Genomic DNA, 20,128 nt, shown 5'->3' on the forward strand with positions numbered 1-20,128 from the left:
GATTGCATTGTTAGTAAGAAATGAAATTAAATCGATAACAAGTGATGTAGAATCGGTGGGCATAGAATCTGTGTGAGTAGAGTTAAGGTATGCAAAGGGAAAATGTCTCTGATGAGCATCATGTACAGACCTCCTATCAGTAGTCAGAATGTGGGGGGGAAAATAAAGTCGGACACAAAAAGGGTATGCAAGAAAGACAAGATTACAATAATCATGGGAAACTTCAATATGCAGATGAACTGGGAAAAGCAGGTTGGCTCTGAATTCCAAGAAAAGGAATTCGTGATAGTTATTTGGAGGAACTTGTGATAGAGTCCACTAAGGAACGGATTTGGTCATTTGTACTGAGGCTGGCTTGATGAGGGAGTATAGAATGAAGGAACCGTTGGAGCAGTGACCATAATGTGACAGAATTCACCATGAGCAGGAGAAGCTGGACTCAGATGCGTTGCAGTTGAATTAGCTACAAAGACATGAGGGAGGAGGTGGAAAGAGTTGATTGGAAGGGGAGCCTGCCTAGCAGAGAAGACAGTAGAGCGGTAATGGTAAGAATTTCTGGAGGTAATGTGGGAGGCCCAGCAGAAATTCATCCTAAGGAAGAAGAAGCATATTAACAGGAGAACAAGGCTGAGAGATAACTGGAGTCAGGAATGATCCCAGAGGACTGAAAAATGGCTTGTATAATATCCCTTTTTAAGAAGTGAGGGAGGCAGAATGTAGGCTGCTTAGACTGAACTCAGTTGTTGGCAAGATTTTAGAGTCCATTGTTAATAATGAGTTTGCAGAATACTTGGAAGTGCGTGGTAAAATAGTGCTGAGTCAGCATGCTTGATCAAGGGAAGGTCATGCCTTACAAATCTGTTAGAATTCTTTGACAAGGTAATGAGTTAGAGAAAGGTGAGCGCATGGATGTCATCTATTTGGATTTCAGAAGGCCTTTGACAAGGTGCTGCCCTGGAAGCTGCAAAATAAGATGACAGACTATGCTGTTAGGAGCAAAGTACTGGCATAGATAGAGGATTGGCTGACTAGCACAAGACTAGCACTATTCAGTTAAGCTCATATTCATTCCTGTTCTTTTCCACTTCTTCGGGGTAATTACATGGTTATTATTTCATATTTTCTGCTCATTTCATAACTTTACCGAATATTTCACCTTTAACACAGATTGCATTATGTTGTATACCTCTCTTAGCACTGAGAATGCCAATGCCTGGAATATATGCTAAGTGGCAGATTTTCATGATCACGACCAAGAGTGACTCAGTTGCGTCTCTAAAATCTGAACTGTCTCCTGTAGAGAAGATCACATTGGAGAAAGGGGTGACCTTTTGCAGAACACCTACATTCTGACAGCAAAAATAACTCCAAGCTTCCACTTAACTGGCACTTCAATGCACTGCCCTATTCCTAGGCTAACATTCCTGTCATAGTGTTCCAGCAAGCCTCAGCACAAGCTCTGAGGACAATGTCTCATTTTCTCTAAGATTCAACATAGAGTTCAATAACTTTACAGCCTGATTCCATCCTTCCAAATTTTGTACCCACACCACACCTGTTATAGCATGAGTTGCGTTTAACACCTCTTCCCACATAATTCTAGGCCCATTATCACATCTTATGGAATACATTTACCCATTCTCTCATTTGTAGCTCTAACTACTTCTTATTCAACTTTGATTCTGTCCTGGCCTATTATCCCTTTCACATATCTCTGTCTTTCTCTTTCTCTGGGTGCTGCCTCTACCTATCCACTTGCCCCCTCATTCCCTGATCTGGGAACACAGGTTCAAATCCTACCAAAGAAGAAACTTGAATTCAACTTCCTCACCCTCTCCAACCTCACCCCTCCAAACGTGCAGCACTCTACTCCCTCCACACCAATCCCCTTTCTACCATCAAATCTGTTGACAAAGGTGGGGCAGTGTAGTCTGGAGGACAGACCTTTATGTCACAGAGGCAGACGACCAGCTCTCTGACACCACGTCCCACCTCCCCTATGATCACAACCCTACCATGATCCATCAGGCCAAAATCACTCACGCTGTCTGTGACCTTGTTTCGTCCGATGATCTCCCCTCCACTGCCTCACCTCATAGCCCCCAGCACTGCACTGCCCCCAGTTCTACCTGCTCCCCAAGATCCACAAGCTCAACTACTCCAGCTGACCCATTGTCTCCGCATGCTCCCACCCCACCATACCTAATTCTTCCTATCTTCACTTCATCCTTTCCCCTTTAGTCCAGATACTTCCTACCCATGTCCGTGATACTAACCATGCCCTCCACCTCTTCAGTAACCTTCAGTTTCCTGGCCCCCAGCACTTTATCTTCACAATGGACATGCAGTCCTTATACATGTCCATACCCTACAAGGATGGCCTTCAGGTCCCCAGCTTCTTCGTCTCCAAAAGACCTATGCAGTCTCTCTCCACCAATACCCTTTCCACCTCGCTGAACTAGTCCTCACCCTTAATAACTTTGCCTTCAATTCCCCATTTCACCTAAATCCAGAGGGTGGCCATGGGCATTTGGATGGGCCTTAGCTATGCTCTTTGTCGGCTATGTAGAACAGTCCCTCTTCAGTACCTACACAGGCACTGTGACCTAACTCTTCCGCCGTTACATCAATGACTACATTGGTGCAGCATTCTGCACTCATGCTGAACTGCAGCAGTTCATCAACTGCACCCACAGCTTCCACACCGTCCTTAAATTCACTTGGTCCATCTTGGACACCGCCCTCCCCTTTCTTGACCTTTTTGTTTCCATCTCCAATGACAGTCTACAGATGGATGTTCACCCACAGACTTCTATAACTACCTGGACTACACCTCCTCCAACCCAGTATGTGCAAGAACTCCATCCTGTTTTCCCAATTCCTCTGCCTCCATCACACCTGCTTAGACTAGCATTCCCAGATGTCCAACTATTTTGAACAACATGCTTTCCGCCCTCTGTCATCCAGACAGCCCTCCACTGCACCTCTTCCATTCCCCACTCAACTGCTCTAAACCTTCCCTGCTCCAAATGCAATAAAGACAGGGTCCCCCTTGTCTTGATCTAACATATCATCCTTAAACACTTAGGTGAATTGTTCATCACCACCAAGAACATCTTCCCCACCCACTCCTCTCTGCCTTCCACAAGGACTGTTCCCTTCACCAATCCTTGGTTGGCCCAACTCTCCCCACCAATCCCCCAAACCCCAGGGTGCCGTCCTCCACAACCGTAAAACATGCAAAACCTGCTGGCACGCCACCCCGTCACCTCCATCCAGGGTCCCATACAGTCCTTCGAAGTGAGACAGAGATTCACCTGCCTCTCCTCCAACATAGTTTAGTAGGTGCTCTCGATGTGGTCTTCTCTACATCGGTGAGACCAAATATAAACTCAGAGCACCTTTCACTGAGCATCTCAGCAGTGACCATAGGGGCCAACCTGACCTACCAATCATCACCCATTTTAATTCCCTCTCCCACTCCCTTTCCGATATGACCATCCTCAATCTCTCCATTGCCAGAGCGAATCAAACCACAAATTGGAGGAACGATATCTCCTCTTCCACCTGGGCAGCCTACACCCCAGAAGACTCAACATTGAGTTCTCCAATTTCAAATAAACTCCCTTCCCATCCTCTGACTCCCTATCCTGCCCCCACCCTCCCTTCTATTCCTCTGACCGACCCTTTCTTCCAGCTACCAGCCGGATTCATTCTTTCCACCAACCAACCAGATTGGAAGATACAGAATGTAGGGGAAAAGATGGTCATGTCTTGAACATTGTCTATATTACAGAAGAGGAATTGTTGGATGTCTTGAAATGCATAAAAGTGGATAAATCCCTAGGACCTGATCAGGTGTACCCTAGAACTCTGTGGGCAGCTGAACAAAGAGACCTTGGAGTGCAGGTTCATAGGTCCTTGAAAGTAGAGTCACAAGTAGATAGAATAGTGAAGAATCGTAAAGATTTACATAAATGATTTGGATGCGAGCATAAGAGGTACAGTTAGTAGGTTTGCAGATGACACCAAAATTGGAGGTGTAGTGGACAGCAAAGAGGGTTACCTCAGATTACAAAAGGATTTGGACCAGATGGGCCAATGGGTTGAGAAGTGGCAGATGGAGTTTAATTCAGATAAATGCATTTTGGGAAAGCAAATCTTAGCAGGACTTATACACTTAATGGTAAGGTCGTAGGGAGTGTTGCTGAACAAAGAGGCCTTGGAGTGCAGGTTCATAGCTCCTTGAAAGTGGAGTCGCAGGTAGATGGGATAGTGAAGAAGGCGTTTGGTATGCTTTCCTTTATTGGTCAGAGTATTGAGTATAGGAATTGCGAGGTCATGGATATTGGTTAGGCAACTTTTGGAATAATGCGTGCAATTCTGGTCTCATTCCTATCGGAAAGATGTTGTGAAACTTGAAAGGGTTCAGAAAATATTTACAAGCATGTTGGCAGTGTTGGATGATTTGAGCTATAGGGAGAGACTGAACAAGCTGGGGCTGTTTTCCTTGGAGTGTTGGATGCTGACGGGTGGCCTTATAGAGGTTTACAAAAATATGAGGGGCATGGATAGGGTAAATAGGCAAAGTCTTTTCCCTAGCTTTGGGGAGTCCAGAACTAGAGGGCATAGGTTTAGGGTGAGAGGGGAAAGATATAAAAAGTTGCCTACGGGGCAACTTTTTCACAGAGGGTAGTACATGTATGGAATGAGATGCCAGGGGAAGTGGTGGAGGCTGGTACAATTACAACATTTAAGAGGCATTTGGATGGGTATATGAATAGGAAGGGTTTGGAGGGATATGGGCCGGGTGCTGGTGGGTGGGACTAGATTGGGTTGGGATATCTGATCGGCTTAGACGAGTTGGACCAAAGGGTCTGTTTCCATGCTGTACATCTCTATGACCCTATGAGTCTAAGGCGTTTCGTATGCTTTCCTTTATTAGTCAGAGTATTGAGTACAGGAATTGGGACGTCATGTTGCGGCTGTACAGGGGTGTTGGTTAGGCCACTTTTGGAATATTGTGTGAAATTCTGGTCTCCTTCCTATCAGAAGGATGTTGTGAAACTTGAAAGGTTCAGAAAAGATTTACAAGGATGTTGCCAGAGTTGGAGGATTTGAGCTATAGGGAGAGGTTGAATTGGCTGGGACTGTTTTCCCTGGAGCATCAGAGGCTAAGGGGTGAATTTATAGAGGTTTATAAAATCATGAGGGGCATGGATAGGATAAATAGACAAAGCAGATGGTGGTACGTGAATGGAATGAGCTACCAGTGGAAGTGGTGGAGGCTAGTACAATTGCAACATTTAAAAGGCATCTGGATGGGTATATGAATGGGCAGGGTTTGGTGGGATATGGGCTGGATGCTGGCAAATGGGACTAGATTCGATTGGGATATCTGGTCAGCATGGATGAGTTGAACTGAAGAGTCTGTTTCTGAGCTGTACATCTCTATGACTCTATCTCTATGATTCTTCATCAGAACTGATGTTAAATGTGGAGGAGGCAGCATTTAAGCTATAGTCGGGGCAGTGGTGGCTGATGGGGAAAAGGTGTTGGTAGTTCAGATTAAGTGATCGGAACATGGGAATGGCAGAACAACGGTGTGTCTAACTGCCAGACCTTCTTCCCTAGCACTCCAACTGCTCCCCCCCTCCCACTACGCTATTGCAAAAATGCTGCCCCTCCACACTTCACGTCAGCTCTAATGAAGAGTCACCTAGACTCAAAATGTTAGCTTGCTCTCTCTCCATGGAGGCTGCCTGACCTGCTGTGATCTCCAGCATTTGTTATTTTCAGTACAGATTCCAGCATTTGCAGTAATTTGCTTCTGCAATTATTTATGGACTGGCACTGAGACAGAGTCTTTGCTCATTTGGTTCAGAAGGGTTAAACAAAAAGGCAAGGAATGGAAACCTATACATGGAGGCAGAAGAGAAGGAAATGGGGGAAGAAACCAAAAACACAGAATGAGAAATAAAAAAGTGATAGGCAGACAATTCAAACAGAGCCACGGTATTGCGAACAGGACTAAGGATATTAAAAAGATGTATTTAAAGCCTTATGTCTTAATGCACAGAATATTCATAACAAAGTGGGCAAATTATTCACTTCAATAGATATGAAAGGGTGTGATGTTGGGATTATGGAGACGTACCTGCTAGGTGATTGGGGGTGAGAAATTAATATCTAGGAGTATTCAGTTTTTAGAGGGACAAACCAAAAGGAGGAGATGATGGCATAGCATTGTTGGTGAAAGAGAAAATTGACACAATAGGGAAGAATATTAACTCCATTGAAGTGGAAACCATTTGGGTAGAGCTTAGAAACATCAAAGGACATAAAATGCAGTGGTTCAAGAAGGCAGCTCACCACCACTTTCTTGAGCAACTAGGAATGGGCAATAAATGCTGGCCATCTAGCAGCCCACATCCTGGAATTCCTGGAAGGTATATGGAATTGTTTTCTAGATCAATACATTGAGGAACCAACTACAAAACAAGCCACACTAAACAGCATATTCTGTAACGAGAAAGGAATAATTGGCATTCGGGTTGTATGATGTCCCTTGGTGAAGAGTGACCTTAATAAGATTAGTTTCTTCATTAAAATGGACAGTGTCATGGTTAATTCTGAAACTAAGGTTTTGAATCTAAATGAAGAAAACTATGATGGTGTGAGCTGGCTAAAATAAATTGGGGAATGATGGTGGATAAGTAATGGCAAACATTTAAAGGGCACATGAAGGAACTACAACAATTGTTCACTTTTATCAAAAGTGAAATGTGAAAAGTGGTCCAAGCATAGCTAAACAGGGAATTAGGGATAATATTGTATCCAAGCAAGGGGCATACAAATTGGCCAGAAAAACCAGCAGACCTGAGGATTGGAAGCAGTTTAGATTTCAGCAAAAGAACATGAAGGATTCATTCAGAGGAGGAAAATAAAGTATGAAAGTAAGCTTGCAGGAACATGCAAACTGATTGTAAAAGTATCTATAGATATTGTGCAGAGAAAAGGATTAGTAAAGACAAATATAGGCCCCTCGCACTCAGATATCGGGGAAGACAAAGTAGGGAACAAAGAGATGGCTAACCAGTTAAATGCATATTTTGGGTTCTGGCTTCACAAAAAAGGCCAAAAATAATGTCCCAAAAATGATGGGGGATGCAGAGCCTAGCAGGAGGAAGAAGCTGAAGAAAATCACTATTAATAGGAGAATGGGGGAAATTGATGGGAGTTCAAAACCAATAAATCCACAAAGTCTGATAATCTACATTCTAGAGTACTTAAGTAAGGAGCCCTAGAAAGAATGAATGCATTGGTGGTCATCTTTCACGATTCTATGGACTCGGGAACAGTCCCAATGAATTGGTGGGTAGCTAATGTAACTCTACCATTGAGAAAAGGGGGGAGAGAGAAAACGGAATTATTGATCAGTTAGCCTTGTATCAGAAGTGGGGAAAACATTAGAGTCAAGAATAAAAGATTTAATTGAAGAGCACTTAGAAAATAGTGTCAGGATTAGACACAGTCAACATGGAATCAGGTGAGGAAAATCATACTTGATAAATCTACTAGAGTTGTTTGAGGATATAACTACTAGAGTTGATAAGGGGGAGCCAGTGGATGTTGTTTACTTGGACTTCTAGAAAGCTATTGATAAGGTCCAACTTAAGAGACAAGCATATAAACTTGAAATGTATGGGATTGGGAGTAGTATATATGGATAGAGAATTGATTAGCAACTGGGAAACAAAGAGTAAGAAAAGCAGACCATTTTCCAAGTGGCAGACAATGTCCAGTGAGGTATTGCAGTTGCAGGAATCAATTCTTGGACCCCAGTTATTCACAATATTTATAAATGTTTTAACTGAACAAATTAAATACAGTATCTCCATGTTTGTATGTAACACAAAGCTGGGTGGGAGGGTGTATTCTGAGGAGGCTATAGAGATGCTTCAATATGATTTAGCAAATTTGAATGAGTGGGCAAATGCATGGCAGATGAAGTATAATGAAGTGAATAAATATGAGGTTATCCATTTTTATAGCAAAAAAAGATCAGAACATTACACTGCACAGTGGATCAGTTAGCATTGCTGCCTCACAGCAGCAGGGACCCAGGTTTGATTGCAACTTCAGTCTATGTGAAGTTTGCACACTCTCAGCATGGTTTTCCTCTGAGTGCTCCAGTTTCCTCCCACATTCTAAAGATGTGCAGCTTAGGTGAATTGGCCATGTTAAATTGCTCAAGGTGTCCAGAGATGTGCAGGGTAGGTAGATTACCTAGGGGAAGTGCAGGATTAGGGTAGGGGGATGGTTCTGGGTCGGATGCCCTTAGAAGATTGGCGTGGACTCGATAGGCTAAATAGCCTACTTCAACTGTAGGGATATTATAGATTTGAAAGGGTGCGATGTATTGACATCTGGGAGACCTTCTTGAGAGTCCTTATTAACCAGTCCCTGAAAGTAAGCATACAGTTACAGCAGGCAGTGAAAAATAGCAAATAGTGATGGTCCTTTATAGAAAGAGAACTTGAGTACAGAAGCTGGGACATCTTGCTACAAATATTCAGGACCTTGATGAGACCGTACCTAAATTATTGTGTCCAGTTTTAGTCTCCTTATCTCTAGAAGGATATTCTGGCTATGGTGGGTGCGCAGTGAAAGCTTACGAGACTGGGGTGGTAAATCACACATGAAAACAGATTAGATTGTTTAGAGCTATATTCACTGGAGTTTAGAGAAATGAGAGAAGATCTTATAGGTGCCCATAAAATCATAACTGGATTAAGTAGGGTAAACACAGGATAGATTTTTTTTGTTTTGTTCATTTTAGATTAGGTTAGATTTCCTACAGTGTGGAAACAGGCCCTTCAACCCAACCAGTCCACACTGACCCTCCAAAGAGTAACTCACCCAGACCCATTTCCCTCTGATGCACCTAACACTATGGGCAATTTAGCATGGCCAATTCACCTGACCTGCACAGCTTTGGACTGTGGGAGGAAACCAGAGCACCCGAAGGAAACCCACGCAGACACAAGGAGAATGTGCAAACTCCACACAGACAGTTGCCTGAGGCTGGAATCGAACCTAGGACCCTGGTACAGTGAGGCAGCAGTGCTAACCACTGTGCCGCCCCAATTTCTGCGACTTGGGCATCGTTGGCTGGCCAGCATTGATAGCCCATCCTAATTTGCCCTTGAGAAGGTGGTAATGAGCTGATTTCTTGAATCACTGCAGTCCACTTGCTGTGGGTTGATCCAAAATGCCAAAATGGATTTGGAAGGAGTTGTCTAATGATATTTGGTGAATTTCTGCAGTGCAAACACTTCTACTGAGCTTTGGCGGTGAAGGGATTGAATGTTTGTAAACGTGGTGCCATTCAAGTGGGTTGTTTTGTCCTGGATGGTGTCAAGCTTCTTGAGTGTTGTTGGAGCTGGACCCATCCAGGCAAGTGGAGATTATTCCATCACACTCCTGACTTGTGCCTTGTAGATGGTGGATAGACTTTGGGATGTCAGGAGGTGAGTTACTCGCTTCAGTATCCCTAGGCTCTGGGATATTCCCAATGACTGAGAGTCCAGATCCAGGACTTACAGGGTAGGCCCTTTAGGATTGAGATGAGGAGAAGTGTCTTCGCCCAGAGAGCAGTGAACCTGTTGAATTCTCTGCCACAGAAAGCAGTTAAGGCCAAAACATTGCATGGTTTCATTAAGAATAACATTCTTTGAAGCATTGAAACAGACAATATAGAAGAGTATATTGTCAAAGTATTGAGACTGTCCTGCCAAAACTACAGCAAATCTATACTTGTCCCACTTTCCAGCATTAGATCTATAGCCTTGAATGTTACGACATTTCAAGTACTCATCTAAGTACTTTTTAAATTTTATGAAATTACCCTGATCAACTGCCCTCCAAGGCAGTACATTTGAGATCCCACAGCCCTATGGGTGAAAAGAACTTTCCTCAAATCCCCTCTAAACCTTTTTTTCCAAAACGTGTCCTTTGTTGTTGATCCTTCAGCTAAGGGGAACAGCTACTTTCAGTCCATGCCTCTCATAATCTTATATACCTATATCACATCCCCCTCGACCTTCTCTACTCTAAAGAATTACCCAGTGTTTATCCAGCCTCTTTTCGTAGTTGAGATGCTACATCCCAGGCAACATCTTGATAAATCTCCTCTGCATGCCCTGCAGTGAAATCACATCCTTCCTATAGAGCAGTGACAAGAACTGCCAGTTCTTAGGATTAAAGGATCAAAGGGTGTAAGGAGAAAGTGGGAACATTTGGATGAACAGTGACTATATTGAATGGCTCAAAGGGCTTATGCTTGCTGCATTTTTAAAATGTTTCTATGTATGGGCTGACCCACCAAAAGAAAGTATTTTTTTCCAATTATCCTACTAAATCCTTCAATTATCTCCAACGCACCTGTCACATCACTTCGTAATCTTCTATATTTATTAGAAGACAATACTGCAATTTTAATTCACTTTTGAATGGTGACATTCTAATGTACCTAGATACCTCCTAAGTATCATTTCCCTTCACAAGATGTGTTGCCCAGAATTGAATGTAGTAGTTCAGATGGGGTCCAGCTGGACCTCAGTACAGCTGTAAGATAACATTCATTGGATGTAGATTTGCTCGCTGAGCTAGGAAGTTCATTTTTAGACATTTCATCACTATACTAGGTAACATCTTCAGTGAGCCTCCAGATGAAGTGCTGGTGGTATAACCTGATTTCTATTTATGTGTTTGGGCGTCCTTGGGTCAGTGATGTCATTTCCTGTGGTGATGCCCACAGGACATGACATCATGAATCCAAGAAAACCCAAACACAAATAAAAAGCAGACTATACCACCAGTGCTTCATTCGGAGGCTCACTGAAGATGTTACCTAGTGTGGCGATGAAAATTCTGAAAATGAACCTTGCAGCTCAGCGAGCAAATTACATCCAGTTTGTAAACCTGAGCTACAAATCTTCTCAAAACTCGCTAATAACATTCATCCTTGCACTTAAGGCCTCATGAGATTGTCATTCTACGAATCAAAACTACACCTTTATCAGTCAGCACATTGCTTCTGTAACATCCCTAAATTCCTACCCTCAAGTTCCTGCTTTTTAATTAGCACCTAGCTTCCAGGGCTCTCATAGATGCACCTTTTCTCTGATTATCATTGATTTACTTTCCAGTTGCTTCCAGCTGTTTCTGGCAAAAATAAACAGTAAACAAGAAGGAGTATCTAATTGAACTTTGAACTTGTAATCAACACAAACCATAAATAATTAGTGCCTTTTGGACCATACATCGGCTTTTAGATATTTATAATAATATTTTAGGATGTCCTAACCCAATGCATAGTGCAAAGGTCCAACGCTAAGATCATAGGAGGGGGATTTCTAGAACCTGCAAATGAAAGGATTTTTGGCACAGTGGCACATTTCTGGCTATGAATTTTCAGGTAGAGAGAGAATAAAGTCATGCAGAAATGCCATCACCCAAGCCTGCATTCCCTACCTTCTAGCAAGCTATCATTGCACAGATGTACCTTGTCAGTTACTTTTGTAAATTATCTAATGGGGACAGCATGTGAAGCTAGATAGTTTCCAGAGCAGTTTTCACTCCAATATTTTATACCTTGTGTTCCAAGAATAATATCAATTGGCACTATAATGTCATAATTTTGATGACTTTATGTTTCAGATAATGTCGACCTCAACAAAGGCTTCATGGTGCAAGATGACGATTTACAAATAAAAAGACAAAGATCTTTTGATTCAGGTCAAAATTTTATTTTCTACAATGATTTGTGCAATGTTTCAACTAGTCAGTCAGTCACTTGATATGCCTATCCATTCTCTTTGCACATTATTTTAAATGTCCAAAAATGTAATGGAAGTTTCCTAGTTTCCTTCACATTGTCTACTTAATGTAAGGTCTCCAAAGAGGGGAACCATATCATGAAAATTTAAGTCAAAAGCTTTGAAGATGACCTCTAAATTTCAAATGTTTAATTTTTCAGGAAAGTGTAGGAGCTTAAATTGGGTCACATTGTCTTGAATCTGCTTTGCATCCTTTTTAGAAGTTACATAGTCAGCAAAATACATTACAATTAAGCATGTGCATTTGCTAAATGGTACCCAGGATGCAGTCTTGGTAATTGGGTTGCATGTGCATACCTTGAAAAATGTACAGAGTACAAAGATCATGGTGTGATTTAGTGTGCAATATTGATTTGAAAATCCGGATACCCATTTTACAATCCATTTGCATAGCTAAATGAGATGTCAATTGTGAAAGACATACCCCAACCCCCATTGCAACACTCACATTGTGCTCTTTCAAAGGATCATGAAGTTGTTACAAGTTAGTTTCAGGAACATAAATGCATAAAAACAGGAGTAGGCCATTCAGCCTTTTGAATTTGCTCTACAACTTAATAAGTTTTTTTTCTTTGTTCATGTGATGTGGGTGAAAGTGACATCCCTGGATTTGACACCCACCCCTAATTCTGCTTGTCAGCAGGTAGAAGTAAGCCACATTTCTGTGGGTCTGGAATCACATATAGGCCAGACCAGATGAATATAGCAAAATTCCTTCCTGGAGGGAAAGTAGTGAATTAAGGCTGATTATTTACTCAACTCCACTTTCCTGACCCCATATCCTTTAATTTCCTTAGTATTGAACAATCTATCAATCAATGTCTTAAATGTAAGAAATACGAACCAGGATAACATATACCATGCTGCACATTCAATCCAATCACAGTTGATTTTCTGCCTCAACACACTTTCCCGCAATGTCCCCACACAGCCAGTTCTGTATAGTGATAGTTCCAATCTCGTGCAATCTTGCACTAAACAAAAATCACACAATAGCCATGCCATTTAAACTAATGGGGCCGGAATCACATTATAGTCAATACAGGTAAGAAAAGGTCACATTCTACAAATAACTGTCTAAATTCTTCAATTGCATTAAAGCCAATTTGTGTTGAATAAGCATGCATTATAGCAGAACCGACTGAATTCCTTATTTCTCTAAAAGACTAAACTCCCGTCCAGCTCAATCTTAAAAATGCTCAAAGATTTTAAAACTCCTGCTTTTTTTTGATACTGTACCCACACAGCTAATGCAATGCTAAATTTGAAGAACTTCCAATGTCCATGCTGCTGCCCACAACAACCACCACCATCACCACACCCAAGCATGATTTAAAAGGGGTTGTGGAACTGTTTGAGGTTAGTTGTTTGAGCAACCCACTGAGGTTCCAAAGATTCTCAATTCTTTTAAATGAAGAATACTTTTTCTCTTCTTGGCCCTCAATGATCAAGCTCTTATCTTGAGATTATGGTATCATTTCAAAATTCCACAACCGGAGCTCCAAATTTTAAGTGTCTACATATTAACTGCCTTCAGAATCTTGTGTGTTTCCATGAGATCACCTCTCAATTCTTCTAAACTTCACTTAGGCTCTTAATACAGGAACCAATTTGGTGAACTTTCGCTGTTCAGGTATAACCTTATAATGCAAATATTTCCTTCCTTAAATATGGAGACCAAAATTGTGCACAGTACTTCAAGTTTGGTCTCATAAAAACCCTACACAATTGTACCAAAACTTCCTTATTATTGCACTCCAGGCTCTTTGGAAGTACTTCAGACCTTTTACAATAAAGGCTGACATGACTTTGCCTTCCTAATTGTTTGCCATATCTGTATAAACCAACTTCTGTATACCTTATATGTCCAAGTCTCTTTGAACACCAACAAATCTGTTTTTCTGTTCTTTGGATCTTAAATATTCTCACATTTTCTTCCATGTCATTTTTTTTTACACTCTTAACTTGACTACATCTCTTTGAAGTCGCTTTGTACAGTCCTCATGGTTTACTTTCTCATCTAACTTTCTTTATTATAAGCAAAATTAGATACATTGTTTGTTTCAATCAGTAACATGAATACAAATAACTGAGGCCCGAACATTTTGATTTTTGTGACACTATTATTTATGACTTGAAAATGCCTCAGTCATCCCAATTTTATGCTTTCTGTTTGTTACCAATTCAGAATCTATTCTAAGATGTTGCCCTCAACTGCATGCACTCTTACTTCATGCCTTTATCTTTTGTGTAACATTTTATTGAATGTTTCCTTTTTAAAATCCAAATTAACTACATCTGCTTTGTGGCCATTATCTACCCTACTAATTACATCCTCAAAAAACCCAAATATATTTATAAAATACAACCATCCTGTCATCAGACTCTGTCTGATCAAACAATGATTTTCTAAGTACATTGGGTAAGATGTGCTTAATGATAAATTCCAATATTTTTCCAACACCTGCAGTTCCCAGTCTTTTTATTTCCTTGATAGCAGTACAGGTATTGGAATTTTAAATTTCCAATTGCTGGGACCATTTCTGCGGCTAAGTGTTTTGGAATGTCGGCCATCAGATCCTGTGGTTTGTCACCTTTCAATTCCCTAAATTTCTCTGGTATATTTTCCTAGCTGATATTAAGTGCCTTAGATCATCATTCTGATGGATTATCCTTTACTTCCTATGTGCAATTTATGCATTTAACAAAACATCTGTTCAGTGTTTCTGCTATTTCCTTCTCCACATTGACATTTTTTTCCTTTCTTTACCTCTCTGGGACCAGTGTTTTCTGTAGTTATACACCTCCTTCTTATGCAAGGTTTGTAGCTCAGGTTGAGGTTTAGGGTGTAGGTTTGCTCGCTAAGCTGTAGGTTTGATATCCAGACATTTCATTACCTGGCTAGGTAACATCATCAGTGCGACCTCCAAGTGAATACCACCATATAAATAGAAAGCAGGAGACAACAGCTTCGCTTCACTTGGAAGTCGCCACTGATGATGTTACCTAGCCAGGTAATGAAACATCTGGATATCAAACCTACAGCTCAGCGAGCAAACCTACACCCTAAACTTCCTTCTTATTTACTCTTCAGAGCTCTTAAAATCTGTTTTTATATTTCTCCACAGTTCAATCAGATATTGCATTTTTCCCTTTTTATTAAGATAGAAATAAAGAAAATAGGGGCAGGAATAGGCTATTTGGCCATTTGAGCCTGCTACGACATTCAATATGATCACAGCTAATCATCCAAATCACTACATCATTCTTGCTTTCTCTCCATATCTTTTGATCTCTTTAGTCCTAAGAACTTTATCTAACTCCTTCTTGAATTATTTAAGATTTGGGCCTCAACCTCTTTCTGTGGTAGTGAATTCCACAGGCTCACCACTCTCTGGTGAAGACATTTCTCCTCATTGCAGTCCTAAATGGCTACTCTGTATCCTTAAACTGTGTTCAGTTTACCAATATTGCTGCACTTGCATTCTTACTTTCAGTAACTGATGTGCAAGAAGACCCACGTCTCATTAAATCTCAGCTTTTCCCAATCTATTGCCATTTAAATAATAATTTGCTTTCCTGTTTTGCTACCAAACTAGTTAGCCTCACACTTTAAGGTAGTACATGTAATTTCCTCATCTAAATCATTGATATATATTTGGTGAATACCTGGAGTCAAAACACTGAGTCCAAATACTTGTTACATCTCCCAAAATCCATCACCTCAAATTTACGTGTAAAATTCCATTCTTCCTTACTGTCAATCACTCGACCAATCTTTGTGCTACTTGAAAACTTACTTTCTGTCACCCCACCCACATTTTCTTCATAATTATTTATATATACAGTATATCACAAACAATAAAGTATACAGCAGTGATCCCAACCACACCCCCTCCCCCGTCTGCTACTAGTAAGGCAGTTTTGGATCCAACTTGCCAAAGTACTCTGGATTCCAAGTGCTTTTACCATCTTTTCCAGTCTTCCATGTGGCATCTTGTTAAAGTCTTTCCTGAAAATCATATAGACAATATCAACTACACTATCCTCAACTACACACCTCAAAAAATGAAATCAAATTTGTTCAGAAAGATCTCCATCTGATGAAACCGTGTTGACTCTCCCTCATAAAACCCTGATCAGGGAGTGGAGATTCATTATTTCCTTCAGAACTTTCTCCCATAGTTTCTCTCCCCTTGATATTAGACTCATGTGGCATATAATACTTTAGTTTATCTCTATCACCCTTCTTGAAAAGTGGAACCATATTTGCTATCCTCCAGTCCTCTAGTATCTACCCTGTGGCAAGAACGGAATTTAAAAATTGGGTCAGAGTCCCTGTACTTTTCTTCCTCATCTCCTACAGCAACCTAGGATACAACTCATATGTATTTGTAGATTTGTCTCCTTTCAAGCCCACCAAAACTTCCAAAAACTCCTCACTTCCTCTGTCAAACTGCTTAAGGACCACACAGGCTCTCTTCCTGAGTTCTGTCCCTACATCCTCTTTCTCCAATGTGAAGACAGACGTGGTACTCTTTTATTACCCTACCAATGTCCTCGAGTGCCATGCAAAATTTGCCCGTTGGTTTCTATCATGCTGTTCCCTTTCCCTGGTTAGCCTCTTCCCTTTGCTACACTTACAGAGTATCTTGGGATTCTTCCTAATCTTACCCACCACTGTTTTTTCATGCCCCCTCTTTGTTCTTAAGTTTACTTCTGCATTTTATATACTCCATTTGGGCCTTTACTGATTTGTTCCCCTCTATACATGTTATAAGCCTGGCTTCTCTTTTTTATCCAGTCCTGAATATTCCTAGACATCAAGGGTTCTCTGACATTCTTTCAGCTAGGCAATACCCTATCACCTTCATTAAATACCTCACATAGTTGGAGACAACAGAACAGCACTCACCAAAACATTTAAAATGCAGCACTTCCTCTCTTCACACCATGATCAGTTGCATCAAATTTCTAACTTAAATGCTCAGTTAAATTAAGCATTTTGTCCTTGATCACTCTGTACTTTATACTCGTATGAAATGTGTACTGAATGACTGATTAAGCATCCATAACATCCTGCCATGGGTCATAACCTTTTAGTGAAGAAACTTTTACTTGTATCAGTCTTAGATAACCAATCCCTTCACCTAAGCCAGTGAGAAGCCTATTTTTTCTGACTGTTCCTGCAAGTGTCTACATTTTTTAAGGTTTCCTCTGCTTGTGTAATTTTTCTGTTCTCTATATGAAATGTTATTGTTATTTTTATAATGGCTGTGCTAAAAGAAATTGCTTCTCAGATATGGGGACCTGTCAGAGCTTCCTCTAAAAGTTGAATATAGCTTGGATAATGAAGAGCTGCCATGTATGGCAGGACCAGCTGCTTGAAAAGGGAGGATGGGGAGGGAGCACCTCATTCATCAGGAGGCTATACCCATGGAGGAAGAGGTATTCAGGGAACAATCCTTTTTTCCTCAACATCAGCAAAGACTAATGCAGGGTTCTTTTTCACTTCACAAAAGAGGCAGTAGTTAAAATCAATCAACTGCTACACCATAACCACCACTGCTTTTGAGACAACAGCATTTCTTAGTATTTATGTTTTCACTCCCTGTTAGATTTCTGCTGGAGATGTTAGCAATATTAGCAATGTTAGTAGCGAACTGTTTAATGTGGGATGTCACTTAGGTTCTGTAGACAATAAGGAACAATATACATTTTTGCCAGAGAAGTGCAGAAGGGCTATATAGGTTTGCATAATTTCCCATTGTGTTTGATTCCACAGACTGCAGGTAAATTGTCTTACATGCTTCCCATGTGAACTCTGCTGTATTCATATTCCATCAAGGTACAGCTCATATTTGACCACAGGCACCACAAATTACCCACTATTTCAATAAGAGTCATGGTTCTTTCATACTGCAGCAGAACTCTGTATTTGAACCAGCACAACAAATCAAAAGCTTATTACTGCATGCCAGTGGTTATTTATTCGATACATGATTCCTGAATCTGGTAGAAAATTTGCACATATATATGCATGGCTTCAAGAGTCATACTGACAAAGGGAGCATTCCGAAAACAAATTTTAGTGACATTAAGTTGTCCAGATGCAAGTATCAATAAACTCTAAGGCATTCCCTGCTGTTGTACATTGGAGCCAGAAGAAGTTTTGTCCATGTACACACATGGTGCTTCCACACAAACATCAAATTTACATTTACAGACATACACGGTCCTGATGCCTCCCATAGATTTCTTCAGTGCTAATCCCATTGTATTGGCTTGGGCTGGATGCCTAAGGTACTCTGAAGTTTAAACTAGTCTGCAAAGAATTTTTAACTTGAAGCATAAGTCTAGACTGTGAAGTGATCTAAATGGGAAGGTACATTGGGAAGGCCTTTTTCTTGTACAAATTGTTTTTAACAGTAATCTTGCTGAACATGCCCCTTCCTTCACTCAACCACTCCACTCCTCATCCGTTCCTCACTTACCTCCCCAATCCTTCCTACCCACTCCCCAACCCACCTCCACCCATGAAGAGTCACAGACCTGAAACGTTAACTCTGTTTCTCTCCACAGATGCTGCCTGACCTGATCAGTGTTTCAAGCATTTCTGTTTTTATTTCAATAAATATCAATGCAGTTAACCAGTTGTTTCATTTTAAGTCCTTCTTTAATTGATGTCAAAGCTTTTCCATGTTTAGTTGCATTAAAGTAAAGGTTATACAAACATATCGAAGTAACTAAAAGATTTTTAAAGATTAAAAGTAGTTAAAAATACTGGAGAACTTTAAAAGACACTCATCTCAGTTCATGCAAAGTTGCTGGACCTCAAGGATCATTCCCTGTGCTGCTGATAGCAAAAGGGGAGTAACAGCCAACATTTTTGCATTGCATCAATGCCTTCTGGCTACCTTTGTTGATGGGCTGCATCCTGCAGCCTGGGCAGTCCCTAAAACTCCAGCACAAAAAGGTAAATGGCAATTTTTATCATGGCCAGTGGCAAGGGCCTTGGCCTCACTGTTGACTGGAAGACGTGATCTATTTTTCTGGCATCTGGACCACTTTTAAGGAAAAATGCATTTACTTAGTCATTTAGGAATCTGAAATGTATAGTAATATCCTTCATGTCACACAACACAGCCATTATTCAGGAACAGCCCTTGGGTTACCAGATGAGAAACTAAGAAACAGAAGCATGAAATGAAGGAGGAGGAAAAGGAGATGAAGGAGAAAGAAATATTGGAGAAAGTGGAACAAGACAAAGAAAGGCTACAATATAGAATATCCCTGACAATCAGAACTCTACACAATCAGATTATAGTCCCACAACCCTTCTCCTTCCTTTCTCACTATCATGTCTTCTATCTGGGAACACTTTTAGGTTTCCCCATTGGTTGATCACAGAATTAAAAACCAACACCAAATCTAAAATCCAATCCAAATTTATCAACTATATCACATGCAAAAAGAAGCAAACCATCCTTGTGCATTCCCTAAGTTTTTATTTTCCATATACATTCACAAGTCTTCCAAGTGCTCCCATGAGGTACTTCATCTGTGGCTGTAGCATATGATAGCTGCTGAACCTCATTGAGGAGACTATAGATGATCTTAGAAGACAACCTCCATAAGCACTGACACTGGCCCTGAATAATCCTGGTGATAGATTGCATCCTCTCAATATTGAGCTATATTAGTATGTGCTGGAAAGCTGACAGCAACAGCAGGAACATCACAGAAGTGGCAGAGGTGGGATCAGGCATGCTATCATTCTGTGAGACAGCACATTTCTTTCCATAGACTCAATGCCACTTCCACAGGGTTGAGCCTTAGCAATTTTTCTGATCTTTCTGAAAAAAAGTGCCATGTTGCTGTGATGGTCTGGAACCCCTTTCAATATTTGTAACTTGAGCATGATAGCAGCTGTATCAGAATTTAAAACAGCAGAGTAAGCTTCAGTAGCAACTTTTCAAGGAGCACAGAAGCTATTTGGGCTCCTCTAGAAATTGTCAGAAGAATCTTGTGTAAATATCAGAGGTCCCCACTACCTGCTAAGGTCACATTTTGCTGACAATAGTGAATTAATATCTGTTTCCAGTACTATGATTTTCAATTAAAGACATGGTCCTTCCCCAAGGGTTGCAGTGGGCATTGGCTTCTCCTGCAGAATGAAAGGCTTTGATGGTCATGTACCCTGAAGATGAGTGAATGGTGTCTGA

At 40.9% G+C, this 20,128-nt stretch overlaps 1 protein-coding gene across 1 annotated transcript in view; it reads left to right on the plus strand.

The window, feature by feature from the left end:
- LOC140487662 (uncharacterized) overlaps window positions 1–20,128 on the plus strand; it is a 269,506-nt gene that overhangs the window by 199,406 nt on the left and 49,972 nt on the right. Inside the window, exon 20 of the mRNA XM_072586945.1 lies at window positions 11,725–11,802. Coding sequence (XP_072443046.1) covers window positions 11,725–11,802 — 78 coding nt within the window. The remainder of the gene's footprint in view (window positions 1–11,724; window positions 11,803–20,128) is intronic.

Source organism: Chiloscyllium punctatum, chromosome 17, assembly GCF_047496795.1.
Source record: "Chiloscyllium punctatum isolate Juve2018m chromosome 17, sChiPun1.3, whole genome shotgun sequence".
Classification (NCBI taxonomy): Eukaryota; Metazoa; Chordata; class Chondrichthyes; order Orectolobiformes; family Hemiscylliidae; genus Chiloscyllium; species Chiloscyllium punctatum.